Below are 20024 nucleotides of genomic sequence, written 5' to 3' on the forward strand. Positions count from 1 at the left end.
ATCCATTACCAACCCCAATAAAGACTCAAACTGAATTCTGCAATTCGTTTGGCAAATTCTTTGAACAAAAATCCAAACCATTGTCGCCACATTTTCTCACCATGCACCCAACACCTACTCCTCCTATAATAACCCTCCTGTAATAACTCAGTCCTGGGAATCTTTCGAAACTGTCGCAAGTACTGAAATCATAAATATCATCTCCAAAATGAAACCATCCACTCATCCTCTCTCACCTTGCCCTTTCAGTCTTTTCAAAACAACTAAGGAAAACATTGCACTCCCATTAGCCAACATAGTCAACTCCTCTCTTATCAATGGCTACCTACCACATAACCTAAAAACTACAAGCCGTAATTCCCCTTCCGAAGAATGAAATGCTAATCCAAATTTGCTGACTTTCAACCTATTTCCTCACTTCCATTCCTTACCAAAAAATTCTGGAATCTGTAGTCCTAAAACAGTTAACATCTTTCTTGATCAACTATCTTTACTTGACCAATATCAATTTGGTTTCAGACCGCACTACAGTACTGAAATGATACTAATTTCTAGCACCGATACCATTCCTCCGCTGGTTCGACCTCTGGAACATCCTACATTGCCATCTTTCTTGACCTCTCTGCAGCATTAGACAAACCATTAATCACCAAATTCTACTAACCCGTCTATCCATATAGGCATCTCTGGAACAGTCCATAACTGGTTCAAATCGTATCTATCCAACCAATCTCAAACAAACTTTCATCAATCGTAATCATTCCACATCATTTGCATATAGAAACTGGAGTTCCTCAAGGTCTGCCCTCTCAGCTGCTTTATTCAACATTTATCTTACCCTAATTTGTCAACTTTTAGCCACACCTGGTCTAACTTACAGAATCTACGCAGACAACATACAATTCTTCTTCCCCAACCAAACATACCTGGTCAGACACATTAAAATCCCTCTCCTTATGCCTCATAGTGATCAAAAGCTGGTTAATTTACAATAAATTAAGTCTAAACCTCAATAGACAAATACTTAGTTAGTAAATTCCTCGTTTCGAAAGCATCCCCTCTTTCATTCAACATGACAACTGTACAATAAATATAGTCAATCAAGTACACAAATTAGGAATCATTCTAGACACAAAGCTAAACTCAAATAGCTAGACACAAATAAATAAATAAAGCATGGGAGCTTTACTATTTGAACTGAGGTCCTCCTTCTCCTCCTAGTGTTTCAGCACCCTCACAAGCACATTATAGAATACAGAAGACAATCCGCTTGGTCCAGCCACTTTGCCAATTCTACCTACAGTTCCTGCTGTGCTCTCGCAGGTCTCACTTGGTCCCGTACATGCTTGAATTTTGCTACTGTTTTTGGCTTCTGCCACCTCTGGCGGAGCTCTGGGCACCACCCTCTTGGTGAAAATGCATCCTTAATTTACTCGTACTGCTCTTTTGATACAAGAGTGCTATACAAATGAGTTACTCAAATCCAAAGGTTAGAAATGAGAGCAAGTCGTTTGCAATGAAATGTTTTATTCATCCTTGAAATGAATGGTAAACCCAGGCATGCTGAAGTTGCAGCTGCTTATTCACTTAGAACACTGGCAAATGTAATAAATGATTCAAAAAATTGGATTTTTGGTGTGCCAGGAGTTACCAATCCAGGGCTGGAAAAAATCCCAGGAGCCCAGGTCACCTGTGCCTAAAATTCAGAAAAGTAAAAGAAATGCAAAGAAGAAAATGAAAAACTAAAATAAAAAAAGCTAAACAAAATACCAAGTAAAGTAGCAGCACCCTCAGAGAGAACAAAATAGGAAGGAAAAGTAGAAAATAGAGAAAAATTATTTACTTATGCTTCCCACCTCTGACCCAACCATTCAAACCAACTTGCTGACAAGAGCACCCAATAATATTCTGCATTGAATTGGCTAAACATTACAGAAGTGCCATTGGATGCTCTTCTTCTGCTTGTAGTTGGGTGACCTCATGCAGTGATTATTACCAGTAAAATGAGGTTTATGCAGTGCTTTAACTGATTGACTTGAAACTCTAACCTTTTCTACACAGGTTATGCCTAAGCTCTTTTGGTTGAATGTTTTTGTTTTTTGTAACGTCCTTCACGGTGGTTGATGGCCACAACAGTCCTCTTCAAGATGCTTAATGTCTGAAAACACCAATCCTACCTGGTCTTTTGTGTCCTAAAATATAGCTGCTGGTGGATTCCTCAGTGTGAGGCTACTTAATGTTATCCTCACTCATAGTAAAGAATGAGCATGGAGCTGAGTAGTGTCAAGGATGTTCTTCACTTAGTGTTCAGTTTGGATAACAGGAAGTGACTCAACTTTTTTGGGAAGATTAGAAAGCAATTAGGAAGCTAAACTTCCATGCATGTAATTGTCTCACCACATGCCAAGGTTAATTTAAAGAAATAAAGTTAAAAAGTAGGTTGGACTGGGAGGAATGCACTCCTGTATGTGTGACTTAGGGTTAGTGCTCTAGTACCTAGCTAAGCGTGGCAGAGATGCCTGCTTTTACTTCTGCTCAGCCAGGCTCTGAGGATTAAAGGGTAGCCAAATGCTGCATATCTGAACGAAAGACCCAGATTCTGGACAATATAGTTTTATGTTGTAAACATTATTTTCTTCTCTTGTATAGCGTTATGTTTCATAGTCCTGTACACACATGGGAGAAGCCATTATCCTAACCAATTTGAGCCAATCTGGTTCAAATGCCTCTTTTAAAGTGGAGGAGGGGCTCATTGCCCAGGTCTGCAACACAGTTCAGGTGTAACAAAATTTATGACCTCTCAAGAAGAGTTAGTGCTGATACAATCATTGGCTAGGCAGGAAAGGTCTTTTTCAGTCAGATAAAAATTACCATTTAAAAATGTCCCTGTTCTCCATAAATAAGAAATAGTGGTACATAAATGTTTCCCCCCCCCCCCCCCCCCTGCTGTGTGCTGCTATTCCTGCATACACTCATATGACCTAGTTGTGGTGATGACCGCAAGGCATGCTGGGCACCAGAAGTAGATGGCACCAGCCAGGGGATCTTTCTTCTTTGTCCCTCCTGTCTCCTCCCTTGCAACATCAGCAAGGGGAGATGGACTTAAGTCGGTCTGTTGTAGGGAAGGAGCCAGCTCTGAAGATGGACGACCACGCTGCCTATACTTTTCTGCTGTTGTGCTTCCCCGGGAATGGCCTGAATCTTCCCGATGCTCCTTGCTAGCTTTGGAGCTTGGCGTTCTTTGATCCTGTCCCCCCCATGGCATCATTAAGCAGTTTGCCTCTGAAGGGATGAGCCAAATGGGTCGTCCCTTCTTAAGCTGAGGAAAAGCATTGGCTGTTTGTGTGTAGAGTATCCTAGCGAGTACTTGATTAAGGGTTCATTTTCTCTGGGTAGTCGTAATGTTAACTAATTACAGTTCTAAGCAGCTATCTGCCAAGTGAATCCAGCTTCAGAGGTTTTTTTGTTAAGTTGATTTATTTTTAGTGATTCTTTGAGGCCTGCTCCAGCAGCTGATGACCTGATTAGGTGGCCCGGAGGCCTTACTTCCTTGGTTAATCAGGATTAGAACTAAATTGGGAAGACTTGTTTTGGGTGTTCGCAAGGATCTGCTATTTGAGTCTCTTCCTCCTAAGACTTCTCTGGCTGCCAGTGCCAGTGCCCTGACTGAGGCCCTCCCCACTCTATAACTTTGTTAAGAATTTTAGGGGTGTCAGGTAAGATTACAGTTTGGATGAAGATCTTCAGCAGTTAAGAAGGAAGTCCTTTTTTTTTTTTTTTTTTTTTTTTGTGTGTGTGTTTTATTTTTGTATTGTGTCCCAGTTACTGATGCCTTAATCATTATTCCTTTTCTTCCTGCTAGACCATTCCTTACACATGGGATTTTACCTCACCTCAGAGGTAAGCAGGCTGTGGGGCCAAGCAGGTCCCTACCATCGCAGGATCTTTTTGCCCAGTTAGCAACAGTGGACCGGGCCTGAGCTCCTAAGAGAAGGGTAACATCCCTCTTCCCCTGGCTGGGGAAAAGCAATTGGTATTGAATTCCATGATCAAGCATGGGGCAGGTCAGGTTCTAAAACTCCCATTGGAGGGATCCTAGCCCATCAAAATCTGCAACCAGGGCCTGGCACGGAATGTTTCTCTAGAGTTTGTGATTCTAATGCCCCAGGCACTCTGTGCTGTGCAAATGCCAGAGGGAATTCCCATGTCTGATACCCCAGGTTGCAGCGATCCCCTAAAGGGAACAGTACTTAAGTGAGGGAGGGACCTGAACATGCCAACTCAAGGATCTAGGGAAGCCTCTTGGTCAGGGAATGACTCTGGTTATTCCAGAAGGAGGAGCTTTCAGCCCTCATCTGTAATGTGTTATCCCCTCTAAGGATAACAGACTCCAGCCCTAAAAAGTTTGCAAAGGGAGATCCCATTCTTCAAGAACTAAGAAGACCTCCGAAGGCATTTCTTTTACATAGCATCCTAAGGCACACGGTGTTGACAGAATGGGCTAATCCTCATGAGTGGCTTAAAGGGGACAGTTTATGAGTAAGATATACTCTCTACCCCTGGAAGAGAGAAACAGTCTCCTTGGCATATCCTGTTTTGGCACTGATGCAAAAAACAACCATCCCTGTAGAGGGAGGAACAGACTTAAAAGGATCCATAGGATAGAAAGATAGAATTCATATTAAAGCAGACATTTTCCATAAACACTATGGCATTTTAGGCCTTTATCTCTGGGGGCTGTGAGGCCTGGACATCCTTACGCTGGATCCAGCAGCTCCCAGATAGCAGGGAAACAGCCCAAACAGTACCATTAGACAGGTGCAGCATTTTTAGAGGATGTGATGTACAACCTGATAAGGATGTCCTCATGGGCGCTAGCCTCTGGAGTGGCATTTGGAAAGTTTCTGTGGCTTTGCACCTGGGCAGCAGATTCAGCATCCAAAGCTTGTCTGTATAAATTGCCCTTTAAAGTGGAGCTTAGTTTTTGGAGAGGAGCTGTTGAAACTGGTCAAAGATATAGGCCAGTCCTCTCTGTATACAGCTTGAGAAGATTTATCTCTTTCAAGGGGCCAGGAAAACTTAAGATGGAACCCTCTGTAGGATGTAGCTGCTCAGCCCAATGATATTCAGTGGGTCCTTCTGGCAATAGTACCAGTAGTTGACTGCCTCTTGCAGAATTATTCAGTGGATCCAGATTACAGCAGACCTATGGATCCTGGACATCATGTGAAGGGGATATGCCCCAGAATCTATGAGGCTGGTCCCAAGGGTCTTCATGATTTCCCTTTGTACTTCTCAACTCGACGGAAGCAGTAAGTGTTGACGTTTCAGTGCCTCCAGGCTATAATTCCAGCCCCTCCACAGGAAAAGGAGCAATCTATTTTGTGATACCAAAGGACGGTTAGTTCTGCTCAGTCCTAGCTTTAAAAGGAGTTGACAAATGCCTTCATATATTCCACTTTCAAATGGAGATGCTATATTTGGTCATATTGGTAAGAAAAGGAGAGTACCTGGCCTCCCTGGATCTAGCAGGGGCATATTCCCATTTGAGTCCCACAAGAGTCTGCTATGGTTCTGTGTGCTGGGCAAACATTTTCAGTTTCAGGCACTACCCTTCTTCAGGCTAGTGACAGCCCTGGGACCTTTACCAATGTCATGGTGGGTAGTGGTAACGGCTCTGCACAAATAGGGGATAATGGTATACCCTTATTTGGATAATTGGCTCTTAAGAGCCAAATCTGCCCAGGAGAGCCATCAAACGGTGGTCCATCTCCTACAGCGGTTGGGCTGGGTAATAAACTATGTAAAAAGCAAACCTCGAGCCATCTCAAACTCTGGAATTTTTAGGGCGGCTGGTTCGATATAGGAGAAGGATGAGTTACTGTATCTCTTTATAGGGTCTTCAAACTGATTTATCAGGTGTTAGCCTTCTACTCTCGCATTCACCCAAAGTATGGGACTACCTCAGTTACTGGGGCTCATGTGAGCATTGCTGGTCTTGGTCCTATGGGCCAGAGCACACATGCGACCCTTTTACAGCAGTTCCTCCTGTCGCTTTGGTCCCCCTCTCAGGACTACCTGTTCCAAATCTAGGTGGTCTTTTGCAGCAAGGAGGAGCTTGGATTGGTTGGCTAAGGCCTTCCAGTGTAAACAAAGGAGTAAACCCTAGAATCTCCCAGCTAGGTCATTGTTACCACTGATGCCAGCTTGTGGGGACGGGGAACACACTACAGGGCCAGTTTAATCCAGAGGCATTAGTCAAGAGAAGAAGCATTATGGTCAATAAACAGGCCATCAGACTTGCTGTATGACATGTTCTCCCTTTGATAAAAGGAAAGGCAGTCAGTTTGTCGGACAACGCCACGACAATGGCGTATGTAGAAACATAAAAACATAACGGCAGAAAAAGACCATATGGACTATCCATCTGCCCAGTTAATTTAGCATCACTTCCTTAGAGATCCCCTGTATTTATCCCATGCTTTCTTGAATTCAGATACAATTTTTGTCTCCACCACCTCCGCTGGGAGGCTGTTCCATGCATCCATCACCCTCTCTGTAAAAAAAAAAATATATATATTTCTTAAGATTTCTCCTGAATCTACCCCCCTTTCACCCCTCTTCTCATGACCCCTCATTCTAGAGCCTTCTTTACGTTGAAAAAGGCTCCCCTCCTGTGCGTGGAAACCTTTGAGATATTTGAATGTCTCTATCATAGCTCTCCTATCTCGCCTTTCCTGTTGGGTATACATGTTTAGATCTTTGTCTATCTCCATATGCTTTAGAATGAAGATCATTGACCATTTTAGTAGCCACTCTCTGGACCGCCTCCATCCTGTTTATATGCTTTTGAAGATACAGTCTCCGGAATTGTACGCAGTATTCCAAATGAGGTCTCAACAGGGACTTATACAGAGCAATATCACCTTCCTTTTTCTGCTGACCATTCCTCTCCCTATGCAGCCAAGCATCTTTCTGGCTTTTACTGTCACTTTAGCCACCTGTTTGGCCACCTTAAGATCATCAGATACAATTACCCCCGGATCCAGCTTTGCTTTTGTGTTTAGAAGACTTTCACCTCCAATACTGTGCCTTTCCCTTGGGGTTTTGCATCCTAAATGCATTACTCTGCATTTTTTTAGCATTAAATCTTTAGACTATTCCTTGAGCTTCGCTAGATCCCTCCTTAAGTTTTCCAGTCCTTCCTGGCTGTGCACCCTTTTACGATTTTGGTATTATCGGCAAAAAGACAAACCTTTCCTGACAATCCTTCTGTTATGTTGGTCACAAAAATGTTGAAAAGAACCGGTCCAAGAACTGATCCCTGAGGAACATCACTAATAACAGCCCCTCCTCAGAGAAAATGCCATGTACCACTACCTTTTGTCGCCTCCCACTCAGCCAGTTTCTGATCCAGTCAGTCACTCTTGGATCTAATACCAAGGGCGCACAATTTATTTATGTTTTCTGTGCAGAACTGTGTCAAAGGCCTTGCTAAAATCCACGTGCACTACGTCTAGCTCGCTCCCTTGATCCAACTCTCTGATCACCCAATCAAAGAAATTGATCAGATTTGTCTGATAAGATTTACCTCTGGAAAACCATGCTGCCTCGGATCTTGCAATCCATTGGATTCCAGATACTGCACTATCCTCTGTTTAGCAGCGATTCCATTAGTTTGCTCATCAAGAGGTCAGACTAACTGGCCTGTAGTTCCCAGCCTCCTCCTTACTTCCACTTTTATGAATAGGAACCAGATCTGCCCTTTTCCAGTCCTCCAGAACTAATCCAGACTCTAGAGCAGCATTGAAAAGGTCAGCCAGTGGAGAAGCCAGGTCATTTCTAAGTTCCCTTAGTACCCTCAGATGTATCCCATCCAGCCCCGTCGCCTTATCTAAATTAAGGTTAGTTAGCTCATCATAAACACACTGTTCTGAAAATTGATTGAGGTTTACCTCCCTTCCAATCTTATTTTTGTTTGTTTTATGTGGTCCTGTTCCAGGCCCTTCCACAGTGAACATCGAACAGAAATATTTAAGCAATTTTGCTTTTTGTTCATCAGTCTCTACATATTCCTCCCCTTCACCTTTGAGTCTCACAATGCCACGTTTGCACTTCAAGCACAGGAAAAGGCCCATTTGTGCTAATGGGTGAAAGAAACCCTACTCCTTCTCTCAGCACCCTCATAGTAGGGAAGGAGTTTCTCCAGGATGACTTTCTCAGCAGAAACGTGTGAGATCCAGGAGAATCGTAACTGATTTTGGAGGCCTTCCAAAGGATGGTGGATCAGTGGGATCATCCGGGTGAAAACCTAATGACAATCTGTGTGAACGCCAAGGCCGACATATTCTTCAATTGCTGGGCAGGTGATCAGCTTCAGCGGATTAGATGCCATTCCCTCTGTCCATGGCCAAGATGGCAGGCTGCTGTATGTTTCCTTTCATAGGCAATATGATGAAAAGGATAACAGGATCATCCCTTCATAGAAATCCTCATGGCCCCAGACAGACTGAGAGGTTCTTAGTACGCAGACCTAATAAGGTTGCTAAACAGAACCCTTCTGCGCTTGCCCAGTGAACACAGCCTGAATGTGGTAAGGGCCGGTCCCAAAGGAACACCCAGCTCCATTCTCTTACGGCTTGGACCTTGAAAGGGATCCCCTCGGAGAAGAGTATACTCCCCAGCAGTGATATTAACCATGCTAAAGGCACATAAGACATCTACATATCTGGCATATATCGGGATCTGATGAGTGTTCGAAGGGTTGTGCCATAGGCTCCCCATGGAAGTCAGACATCTTGCAGATATTAAACTTTCTGCAAAGTGGCCTGGACAAGAGATTAGCTCTTAATTCCTTGAAAGTACATGTGGCAGCTATATCCTGCTATAGGCAGTGGTGGCTAACTCTGGTCCTTGAGAGCCACAGACAGGCCTAATTTTTCCTCCCAGAAGTAACCGCGCTTCCCGTGCAATGTGCTGAGTCACTTGCAGCCACACAGGCTGCAGGAGGCAGGGATTGTGGCTGTGGCTGGCTGCTGAGTCAAAGAAGAATCCCAGGGCCCAGCCAATCCAGCAGTGAGTGCCGAACTGGAGCAAGTGAAAGGAAAGGCTCTACCGTGGCAGCAGCTTTGGAAGAGACCGACTCGGAGAGCATTGCAGTGCAGGAAAAGGCTTCTGGAAGGAGAGTAACTCAAGTCCTGGATGCTGATGGTGTTTTGAGGAGGAGAGGACAGCGAGACAAGAAGTGACTGGGGGACAGGGAGGGGAGGGAAGTTAGTGATGTCCTGTGTTCCTGTAGGAGAGAGGTAAAAGTTCCTGGTAGTGTGAGGAACAGATCGGGGGGATGGGGAAAAGATGGTGCTGGCTTGGAAGGGAATGGGGAGACAGGAACAGAGGGGCACATTGATGGAAATGATTTAAGAGCGTGTGTGTGTGTGGGGGGGGGAGAGAGCACGTGTGTGTGTATGAGGAGGGGGAGCGCATATGTGTGAGAGAGAGACTAGAAAGCTTACACACACATGCTTACAGTCTTTATTTGTTTTACTTATTTATTTATTTATTTAAAGAGACTTTTTTATATACCGATATTAGTCGAAACATCATATCGGTTTACATTAAAACTAAAGGAATGAAATTAGGATAAACAGGGGGGGAGGGGTGGGGGAACAAACGAACGAAAGGAAAAGCAAAGAAGGTGGCAGGAGTAATAGCCACCATGTGAGATTGAGAGCCTAAATGCCAAAGGAGAGTCAGGTCAACACATTATAGCAGTACGAGTACCAACACATTGATTATAGCAATACAATTTAAAGGGTTGTTAAGGGTTTTGGGGGAAGGCTTGTCTAAAAAGCCAAGTCTTTAGCTGGGATCTGAGTTTTATAATGCATGGTTCTAGTCTGGGTGTTTGTGTATTGAAATATTTTATTAGTGTTTGGGAAAGTTTTAAAATTATGTAAATGAGTTTTTAATTATTGTATATTATTCTGTTAGTTGTTTTGAAATATGCCACTTTTTAAAAGGATTTAAACGCATTTTTATTTGTGTAACAGACCTCTCACCGGCTACATTTCAGGTCAGCACACGACAAAAATCTTGTGCATTAACTTACTTGTTATGGTCCCAAACATTGAACAGGAAGATTATTATGAATGATTGCTAGTTCTTGATTTTCTTGTTTTATGTTTTCTGAGGAATGGTGATGATTCTGTATTTCCATTCTTGCATTGCATTCAGAGGCTGGCTTCTTGTTGTTTCTGGTTCAGTTTTTGTCTGCACATTTCTGTTTATATGTTATGTTCTCTTTATTCTGTATTTGGTGAGGGTCGACCTCCATTATGCATTTATGATTGAGATGAGGTATTCTGCTAGTCTGTAGTTTCTGTGTAGGGATCTGTAGTAGCCTGGCTTTTTCTGTTTACCTAATAGGAGGAGTATTAGTATTTTAGGGCCTGGTGTAATATTTGCAGTGTTGCCTTTCCATGAGTAAGTTTGTTACTGTTTAAGTTCTGGCAGTTAGTGATCTTTATTATTTTATTTGTATTTATTTCTCATGTTTCTCAGTTTTATTTTTTTCTCATGTTACATTTATGTATATTTCATGTAGCAAGAATTAAGGGCCGGTTCTTGTAGAGGGTAAGGATCACATCCTTACAGATTTGGAGGTCACACTTTTGGGACCAAGGGTACACTTCTGTTTACTTATAGATTATAATAGTATTATGGTTTAAAATTTAAAAAAAGGTAAGTCTTCCAGCTCATGGTGTCATGGTGTACACAGGGTGAGGGCACGCCTTTTCCCTTGGCCATAGGCATCAAATTGCCTGGCTTCGGCCCTGCGAGCAAGCCTTTGGGGCAGACATTCTTAAGGCAGCCCTGCCTTCCTCCCTCCTTGGCAGTGTTTAACTTGGGTAGCTCCCATGTGGGACTGGTCTTACTGGAAGAAAAAGGAGAAATTTGTTCTTACCTGATAATTTTCTTTCTTACTGTTAGACCAGTCCAGGACCCACCCAGGAACACAGGGTCAATAGATATCAAGGGCACATTTCCTCTCACTCACCTCTTGCTTCACTTGCGGAATCTATTCATATATATCAATATGTTTTGGGGGGGGGGGGGGCATTTGGGAGGAGGGGCTTGTTTTTATCACAGTGCTCTGGCAGAAGGCTATTGGCAACTGCCTAAGGCCACACCTCCCTTATAGTGAGGTCCTAAAAGAGGTGTGTCCTCAGTCTCCGTCAGTTGAGGAGAGGAGAAATCCCATGTGTAAAGACTGGTCTAACAGGACTCAAGGAAAGTAAATTATCAGGCAAGAACAAATGTTTCTTTTTTAGAAACTACCCATCCCTTTGGATGTTACTTTGCATTCCTCTGTGGGTAGGGGAGTAAACTCAGTTGGGATGAAGATCTTCAGGAGCCAATACTGAGGATCCTCATTGTTGACCTCCCTGCTACTGAGGGCCTGCTCTGTTCATGATGTCCTTATAGCAGGAGATTGAAATAGGTTAGTAGGATTTTAGAGATTTATTTTATAAATGTAGTGTGTCTGGAGTTGGAATTATCAGGGAAAGTTATCTTGCTTTGTTTGTTGTATGTTCCTTATATTTAACTATATGCATAATTTGATTGCTGTTTAGTTTTGTTGATTTTTGCAGGTTAGGTTATTTATATTTTAGGATACCTTTTTGTATTTCATATCATTCTGTTGCAATTGATCACATTTCTTATTTTGTTGTAATATGTGTTGAGTACATGCATGACCTAAACTGAAATAATTAGTCAAGTTTGGAAAGCTAACTACAGAAAGCCATGCAAGTAAACAATGTCAGAGCTGTGCACTGAGGATTTCCTGTGCATGAAGAAAAGAAAGGGAAGAGAGCTTATCATGCTCTTAACTGAAATTTCAAAATATCCTTTTTTTTTTTTTTTTTATAGCAACTAAAATAAAACAGAATCCTGTCTAACAATCTACAGTATTGTTCTTTATCTGAAATGCAAAGGATTTAACTTATTATTCTCAGACTTTCAAATGGAATGAATAAGCATGCAGTATAATCAAACGTCATGTGAGCAATAATCCATATCATGTGGCTATCAGTTTGAAGACCTGGAAGGACAGAGGCCAAAGTTTCTTACTTTTCCGGGTCTATATGCTTTGATAACCACACCAAAGAGAGGCAGAGTACTGTGTAAGCTCAGTATGCAGTGTCAGGAAGACAGTATTTTTACAGGACCTCATTTGATTGATTTGAAATTGAGTTATCTTGAGCAGGATAAGGGGTAACCATGAATCAAAGGTGGAAGATGACGAAAGGGTGCTGCATTTAGCCCAGTGTAAACTGAAGATCTGAGGTGCCAAAACATATATATAGGATCTGATTGATTGCACACTCTGTGTCCTTATCATAGGCCAAATGAGTTTTATGATAACAGCTAATAGGTGATAAGAGCAGTCCGGTGAATTTAAAGCTAGGATTTGTTTGAAGTTTAATTGAGATTCAACCATGAACCCGCCTGCAATATCAAAAACGCCTTGGATGCCGTGAGATGAGTCTAGCAATTTCATATTATGCGAGATATTCCCCCAGATGAAGCCTTAAATAGGTGAAACAAAGGCATTTGTTGGAGTCAAGTTTAGAGCATGCATCTAAAGCGGGGTTACATCCACAGCATAAACAGAAACGTTAAAGGATATTACTTATCACCAACAACTTGTCCATAAGATCTGAGGATGCAAGTTACAATGTTATGTGGCAAGTGTTAAGAAGATTGAAACCCCAGCCATTTGTACGGTCATCATGTTTGTCGGGAAGGCGTTTAGTCACGTGTATCCGCTAGTATTATAAACATTTGAATATCAGTCTCTTTGACTGCCAGTAGTTTGATATTCCAAGTTTTCACAGCTGCTTTAACTCATAGATATGTGGTATGTCTGAGAGGGGTTTTCTTACATGGGATTATCTGCAAAGTAAAAATCCTTCTTGTGAAATCCTAAAGTAGATTGTCTTCTCTTTCAGGAACTTCAGCTTGCATGTCATGGCTGGAGAAGAGGAGGTCACCCTGAGAAGCCGTAGATTAGTTTCCCGGAAATCTGTGACTCCAGAGGAGGAGGATGTGATGAGAAGAGCAGAGGGGGACCGATCCTTCAGGACCATAAGCAATGGTGAGTCAGCTTCCTGCCTTCAACACTCCTATTTTATGGGTGGCATTTCCAGCACTAGCGCTGAGAGGTACCTACTTAAAAACAATGAGAGGAATCTGTTCACTTCCTGCAAAGTCTTCCTCTTCTCCTTCCCTTTGTATAGGACTTCTTGATAAGGAAGTGTGACATTATTCAGTAGATTGCAGATAGTGCACTTAATGAAGCATTTAAGCTAACTGGGAATGTGCTTTGCCCCTCCGCCAAGCACTCTTTTGAAATGACCATTTATTTCTATAGTGCTACTAGATGTAAGAAGCACTGTACATATACAGATACACCTAGGAGACAGCCCCAATCCCTGGAGCTTGCAGTCTAGTCAAGAAACAGGCAAAACAAGAGGTTTCAGAAAATGTATTTATTATAGTGAACATGATTAAAATCCAGAAGGCTACGATCTGGAAGAGCCGGTGTTTTAACAATTAAACTCAACCTCGAGGCATCTTATGCATTCACTGTGCAAAGTTTTGAAATATCAGCAGTAGAGGATTGCAGCTTGTGATACAGAAAAGCAGTCAGTGCCAATGAATTGTAGTTTGTCTGTTGCTGGTCTCTGATTCCTCCTGTGGCAGAAGACATGGGGTTCTGTATCTGACATATCAGGACTCCGTTCATTAGACATTTGGGAGATTGCAACTGGCTAGACCCTAATTGGCTAAGATTACACTTTGTTTGGAGGGGGTTATGTGTGGCAGAGAAAGCAGCTTACAGCAGCTTTGTTTTTCTTTATCTGATCTGTTGGGGCACTCTTACTGGCTTTCATAAACCTCTGAGGTGAGGTTATTGCAGGACAATCTCCACATAAATATTCATGAGGTTTGTACGTAGCAGGATCATTGATGAAAGCTTTCCCTTTGTAGAAGGAGAAAACCTAATAGTGACACTGGCTTCCCTGTCAGTCTCTTGCAGCGCTGGTTTACTCCTCCATAGAATGTATCTCTGCTCATCCTTCCTTGATGGCGGCGTTCTGCTCCCATATCTTTTGCCTAGATTGCTGCCTGCTAGGGATACAGACTCTCTCACAAAAACATCTGACTATTTCAAGGAGAGACCCCCATAAAGTCCCGTCAAACTTCCTACAGCACATCCTGTTTAATATGGTGTTTGAAACGTGTTCAGTGATTTTACTTCTGTTTTTATGTTCTTGACAAGGAACTAGGACGGAATAATCCTCTACTTCAGAAAGTCTCATCTTTCACTTCTGCTTCCTTTCTGAAGCGGTTGAAGACTTCTTGCTCCTGCGTTTGGCCGAGGAGGTGCGGTTGGTGGCTCTGTCTGGTCAGGTTACAGCTGTCCTGAAGCAAGAAGGATTGGTGGCTTCTGTTTGCATCTTCCTCAGTCTTTGGCTGGGTTCTGCTCAGAGCATGTTATGGGCTGGTTCTGCCAGTGGGAGTCAGGGCAGCATTGATGCACCAGCTCAGGGACTCCGGTACCATGGCTTGTGCGGGTGCCTTCACTGACTGGTGTGGGCTTTTGTTCTTCCAGTCACATAAGTTTTCTCTCAGTTAGGTTCTATCCCCCTCGGCAGACCAGGGACTTTCAAGCTTCCTTTCTTCAGTACGTAGTTTCCTGGTATTATGAAGATCAGTGCAAAAAGATATACATAGTAACATAGTAATGATGGCAGAAAAAGATCAAGTCTGCCCAGCAAGTTTCTTATGGTAGTATCTGCCGTTCCGTGCAGGTTACCCCCAAGATTTATATTAAGGGTGGTAATATTTACAATCAAAACCAAGCAACTCTCAAACCCAAACAAAATAATTACTGCTGGCAACATTTTTAAGTTGTGAGCAGTCTTCTAGATAATTCAGACAATGCTGCTTGACGTGCTTTGCTTTTGGACTTGGCTGTAGAAGCAGTCCTGTGCTTTTTTCCTAATATCTGCATATCAGTACCCCAGACCAAACAAATGTTAGGGCCCAGCATTTGCTGTCGTCTGAATCCAATTTCCCTTTTTCCCCACACCCTGGAAGTGGAGAATGATGTTGCAATTGCATCAAAAATATCCAGGCCAATCTGTTAATGGTAGTAAGGATAGTAACTGCCTCTCCAGCAGGTTATTCCCATGCAACCTTTTCTTCATTTCCAGCCTCTAACCTTTAGGGATCCACAGTGTTCATCCCATGTTCTTCTGAATTTATTTACTGTTTTCATCTGCACTACTTCTTCCGGAAGGCTTTCCAGACATCCAGCACCCTCCTTGTGAAGAAATATTTCCTGCCGTTGGTTCCCCAGAGTTTTATATCATGACCCCTTAGTTCTACTGATTTCCTTCCAGTGGAAAAGGTTTGACGATTGTGCATCATTAAAACCTTTCAGGTATCTGAAGGTCTGCATCATATCTCCCCTGCACCTCCTCTTCTCCAGGGTGTACATATTCTGATCCTTCAGCCTCCCCTTATAAGTCTTCCGATACAGACCCCACACCATTTTGGTTGCCCTTCTCTGTGCTGCCTCCATCCTGTCTCTATCCTTTTTGAGGTACGGGCTCCAGAACCGAACACAGTACTCCAGGTGAGGCCTCACCAAGGACCTGTACAAGGGAATTATCACCTCCTTTTTCTTACTGGATATTGCTTTCTCTGTGCAGCCCAGCATTCTTCTGGCTTTAGCTATCGCCCTGTCACATTGCTTTGCTGCCGTCAGATCACCAGACACTATCAGCCCCAGATCCCTCTCCCAGTCTGTACACATTAGTCTTTCACCCCCCATTGGATTACTGCATACCAGATGCAAGACTCTGCACTTCTTGGCATTGAATCCCCGCTGCCAAATCTTTGACCGTGCTTCAAGCTTTTTTAAATCACTTTTCATTCTCTCTCTTTCTTCAGGCGTGTCCATTCTGTTGCAAATCTTAGTATCATCTGCAAATAGACAAACTTTACCTTCTATGTCAGTGTCGCTCACAAAGATATTGAAGAGAACCAGTCCAGAAATCAATCCCTGGGCACTCCACTTAACACTGTCCTTTCTTCAGAGTTTGTGCCACTTACTGTTACCTGCTGCTTCCTATCAGTCTACCAGTTTGTAATCCACACCACCACCTTGGCGCTCATTCCCAAGCTTCTCATTTTATTCATTAGCCTCCAATGCAGGATTATATCAAAAACTTTGCTGAAATCCAAGTAAATTACATCAAGCCTCTTCCTTGATCCAATTCTCTAGTCATCCAATCAAAAAGTCAATCAGATTTGTCGGACAGGACTTTCCCCTGGTGACTCCATGCTGCCTCGGGTTGAGCAACCCACCGGATTGTAGATAGTTCACTATCCTTTCCTTCAGCAGAGACTCTAAATCTCCCACCACCAGGGTGAGGCTAAGCAGCCTGTCGTTTCCAGCCTCCTCTCTGCTAACATCTTGTGAAGAGGGATCGCTGCCGCACCATTCCAGTTTCCGGGGATCTCCTTACTAGGACTTCCAGCAGACCCACCAGTGCATCTCTGAGCTCCCTTCCTATGCATCTCATCCAGGACCCATGGCCTTGTCCACATTGGTTTCCTAGTTCTTCCCATACATTCTCTTCTGTAAATGGAGTTTCATCTACCCCCACCCCCATCTATGGACTTGTCAACCAGCAAAGGTCCTTTCTCCAGGGTCGTCTTTAGTGAACACCAAACTCTGAGGTATTTGTTTAATATTTCTGCCATTTCTTCATCTCCCTCTACAGCAGACCTGGGCAAGGGGCAGCCCGCGGGCTGAATCCGGCCCGCCCACTGCTGACAGCAGACGGGGAATGAGGCACTGCTGCCTTCCCTTGCAGAGGGAAGGCAGCAGTTCATTCTCCGCTCCCTCGCTCCCCGATTGGCCGGCCAATCGGGGAGCGAGGGAGCGGAGAATGAACTGTTTTTTTTTTTTTTTTACAGCGTCCGGGGGGGGGGGGGGGGAGTGACTCGAGCGAAGGCACGCTGTCCGATTGGCCGGTGCTGGGCAAGCCTTGCCCAGCACCGGCCAATCGGGCAGCGTGCTCACTTCCTCTTCCCCCTACATATGTCACGGAGTTTTTTTGCCGGTCCGCGGCGCGCGCTCCCGGTCTCTCCCGCTGCCGTTGCCGCTGGGCTGTCAGCACGTTCAAGCCCAGCGGAAACGGCAGCGGTGTTGGAAGAAGCTGTGGCACCCGCGGCTGGCCTTTTCTTCTTCCCGCGCCTGGAAGTGATACACGGAGCGGTGCGCGGGAAGGAGAAAGAGCCGTGCCGCGTCGGCTGCAGCATCTGCCCCCGAGCAATTGAACCAGCCGGCAATCGAGAAGAGTCAGCAGCATGAGCCTCCCGCGGCCGAAGAGATTCTTCTTTCTTGGCCTGCGGGGGCTCATGCTGGTGACTCCTTTCTCGATTGCCGGCTGGTTCAATTGCTCGGGGGCCGATGCTGCAGCCGACGCGGCACGGCTCTTTCTCCTTCCCGCGCACCGCTCCGTGTATCACTTCCTGTTTCGGGTCACGGGAGGGGGGCAGGCGCGGGAAGAAGAAAAGGCCAGCCGCGGGTGCCACAGCTTCTTCCAACACCGCTGCCGTTCCCACTGGGCTTGAAAGTGCTGACAGCCCAGCGGCAACGGCAGCGGGAGAGTCCGGGAGCGTGTGCCGCGGACCGGCAAAAAACTCCGTGACATATGTAGGGGGAAGAGGAAGTGAGTAAGAGAGAGTGAGAAGCAGCCAGCCAGCCTGTGTGTGATTGAGTGGTCAGAGAGCTGATGTGTGTGTGTATGTGAGAGACAATGAAAGTGATTGCTCAGGGAGATGACTGATGTGTATGTGAGAGTGTGAGGCATTAGTCAGGGAGGTGACTGATGTGTGTGTGTGTGTGAGAGAAAAAGCATGGAAGTGAGAAGTCTGGGTATGTGGGAAAGCATGAGCATAAGAAGCCTGGAGTTGTGGGAGTGAGAAACCTGGGTGAGTGTGCATGCATGAGAGAGAGAGACTGCTTGGTAAGGTGACTGTGTGTGTGAGAGAATGTGATTCAGGGAATGAGAATGTGATTCAGGGAATGAGAAGCCTGTGCACGTGGAGAGTGAGCATGGAAATGAGAGAGACTGGTGTGTGTGTAACAGAGAGAAAGTGATTATGGGAATGAGAAGCCTGTGCATGTGAAGAGAGTGAGCATGAGAGTGAGAAACCTGGGTGTGTGTGAGACACAGCATGGGAGGGAGAAGCCTGTATATCTGAAAGAGAACTTGGGAGTGGGAAGCCTGTGTGTGTGTATGCATGAGTGAGATCAGGTGACTGGTGTGTGTGTGTGTGTGTGTGAGAGAGAGAGAGAAAAAGTGATTATGGGAATGAGAAGCCTGTGCATGTGAAGAGTGAGCATGGGAGTGAGAAACCTGGGTGTGTGTGAGACACATCATGGGAGGGAGAAGCCGGAATATCTGAAAGAGAACATGGGAGTGAGAGACTGGTGTGTGTGTGTGTGTGTGTGTGAGAGAGAGAAAGAAAGTGATTTTGGGAATGAGAAGCCTGTGCATGTGGAGAGAACAAGCATGGGAGTGAGAGACTGGTGAGTGAGTGTGTGTGTGTGTGAGAGAGAGAGACAGAGAAAGTGATTATGAGAGTGAGAAGACCATATATGCAAGTAGAACACGGGAGTGGGAAGCCTGTGTGTGTGTGTGTGTGTATGGCATGAGAGAAACTGTTCAGGAAGGTGACTGGTGTGAATGTGCCAAAGACTGTTTGGGAAATGATTGGTGTGTGAGAGACAGAAACTGGTCATGGGGGCATGACTGGTATGGTGTGTGTGTGAGAGACATGGGCACTAAGGAAGAGGACCATAAGTATAGAGCTTAGCTTCTACTGCTGCTTCTGGTGTGTGCCATGGCCAGGGAAGGGGAGTAGGAGAGCTGCTGGAGGGGGTAAGTAAAGGTGGCTTTAAGTTTATTTTTCTTGACTGCCATTTTAATTGTGTGATGTCTGCTTTTTGAAATATTTTATTGGTGTTTGGAGAATGTTTAATAGTTTTATGAGTTTTTAATTGTTGGATGTTATTCTGTTCATAGCTGTTTAGAAACATTTATTCTGCTTATTAGTATAGTTTTACAATTATTTCTGTTTGGAGATCTATAGCTGCTTGTTAGTTCTGTTTTCCTAATAAGAGGTGTATTGGTGTTTAGGGTCTGATGTAATATTTGTAGTGTTGCCTTTTCATAGATAGGGTTGCTCCTGTTTGAGTGTATTCCATAATACAGGTGTAACTGTGTGCGGATTAGTTTATGTGCATTACTACAGATCCTGGGAGTATGTTAGGTCGGTTCTGTGTCTGTTACCGAGATGAGATATTTTGCTAGCATGTAAGCGTTTGTATCGGTCTTATTTGTTGTGTTTTCTCAGAGGACATACATTGGTGGTAAACTGCTGTCTTTTCATAAGTAGGGCTATTGAGAACTGAGTTAATTATATTAGTCCGGCCCTCTAAAACCATCCCAATTTCTCATGCGGCCCCATGGGAAAATTAATTGCCCACCCCTGCTCTACACATTGCTGCTTGTCACCTTTCAATTTCACTATTGCACTTCAGGCCTTCCTTTCTTTGATATATCTGAAAAATGTTTTGTCTCCTCACTTATCTCTTTGGCAGTCCTTTCTTCTGTTTGACCTTTTGCTTTCCTGATTTCTTTCTTCATCTCCATCAGTTTCACCAGTGTTCCTCTTTTTGGGATCCTTTATGCTTCTTGAACGCTTTTCTTTTTTGCTTTTCTTTTTTTCAGCCACCTCCTTTGAGAACCAAATTGGTTTCTTTTTCTTCTTCTTTTTGTTTACTTTTCTAACCTATAGATTTGTGGCCTTTGTAATAGCTCCTTTTAATTTGGCCCACTGTTGTTCCTCCTTACCCATTTTCACTCAGTCTT

At 44.1% G+C, this 20024-nt stretch overlaps 1 protein-coding gene across 2 annotated transcripts in view; it reads left to right on the plus strand.

Moving 5' to 3' along the window:
• Positions 1 to 20024, plus strand: part of SOAT1 (sterol O-acyltransferase 1) — a 108415-nt gene that overhangs the window by 11388 nt on the left and 77003 nt on the right. For both annotated transcript variants that reach the window (XM_029618112.1, XM_029618113.1), the window contains exon 2: positions 13014 to 13159. In XM_029618112.1, coding sequence (XP_029473972.1) covers positions 13033 to 13159 — 127 coding nt within the window. In that variant the 5' untranslated portion in view covers positions 13014 to 13032. The remainder of the gene's footprint in view (positions 1 to 13013; positions 13160 to 20024) is intronic.

This window comes from Rhinatrema bivittatum, chromosome 10, assembly GCF_901001135.1.
Source record: "Rhinatrema bivittatum chromosome 10, aRhiBiv1.1, whole genome shotgun sequence".
In the NCBI taxonomy this organism is placed as follows: Eukaryota; Metazoa; Chordata; class Amphibia; order Gymnophiona; family Rhinatrematidae; genus Rhinatrema; species Rhinatrema bivittatum.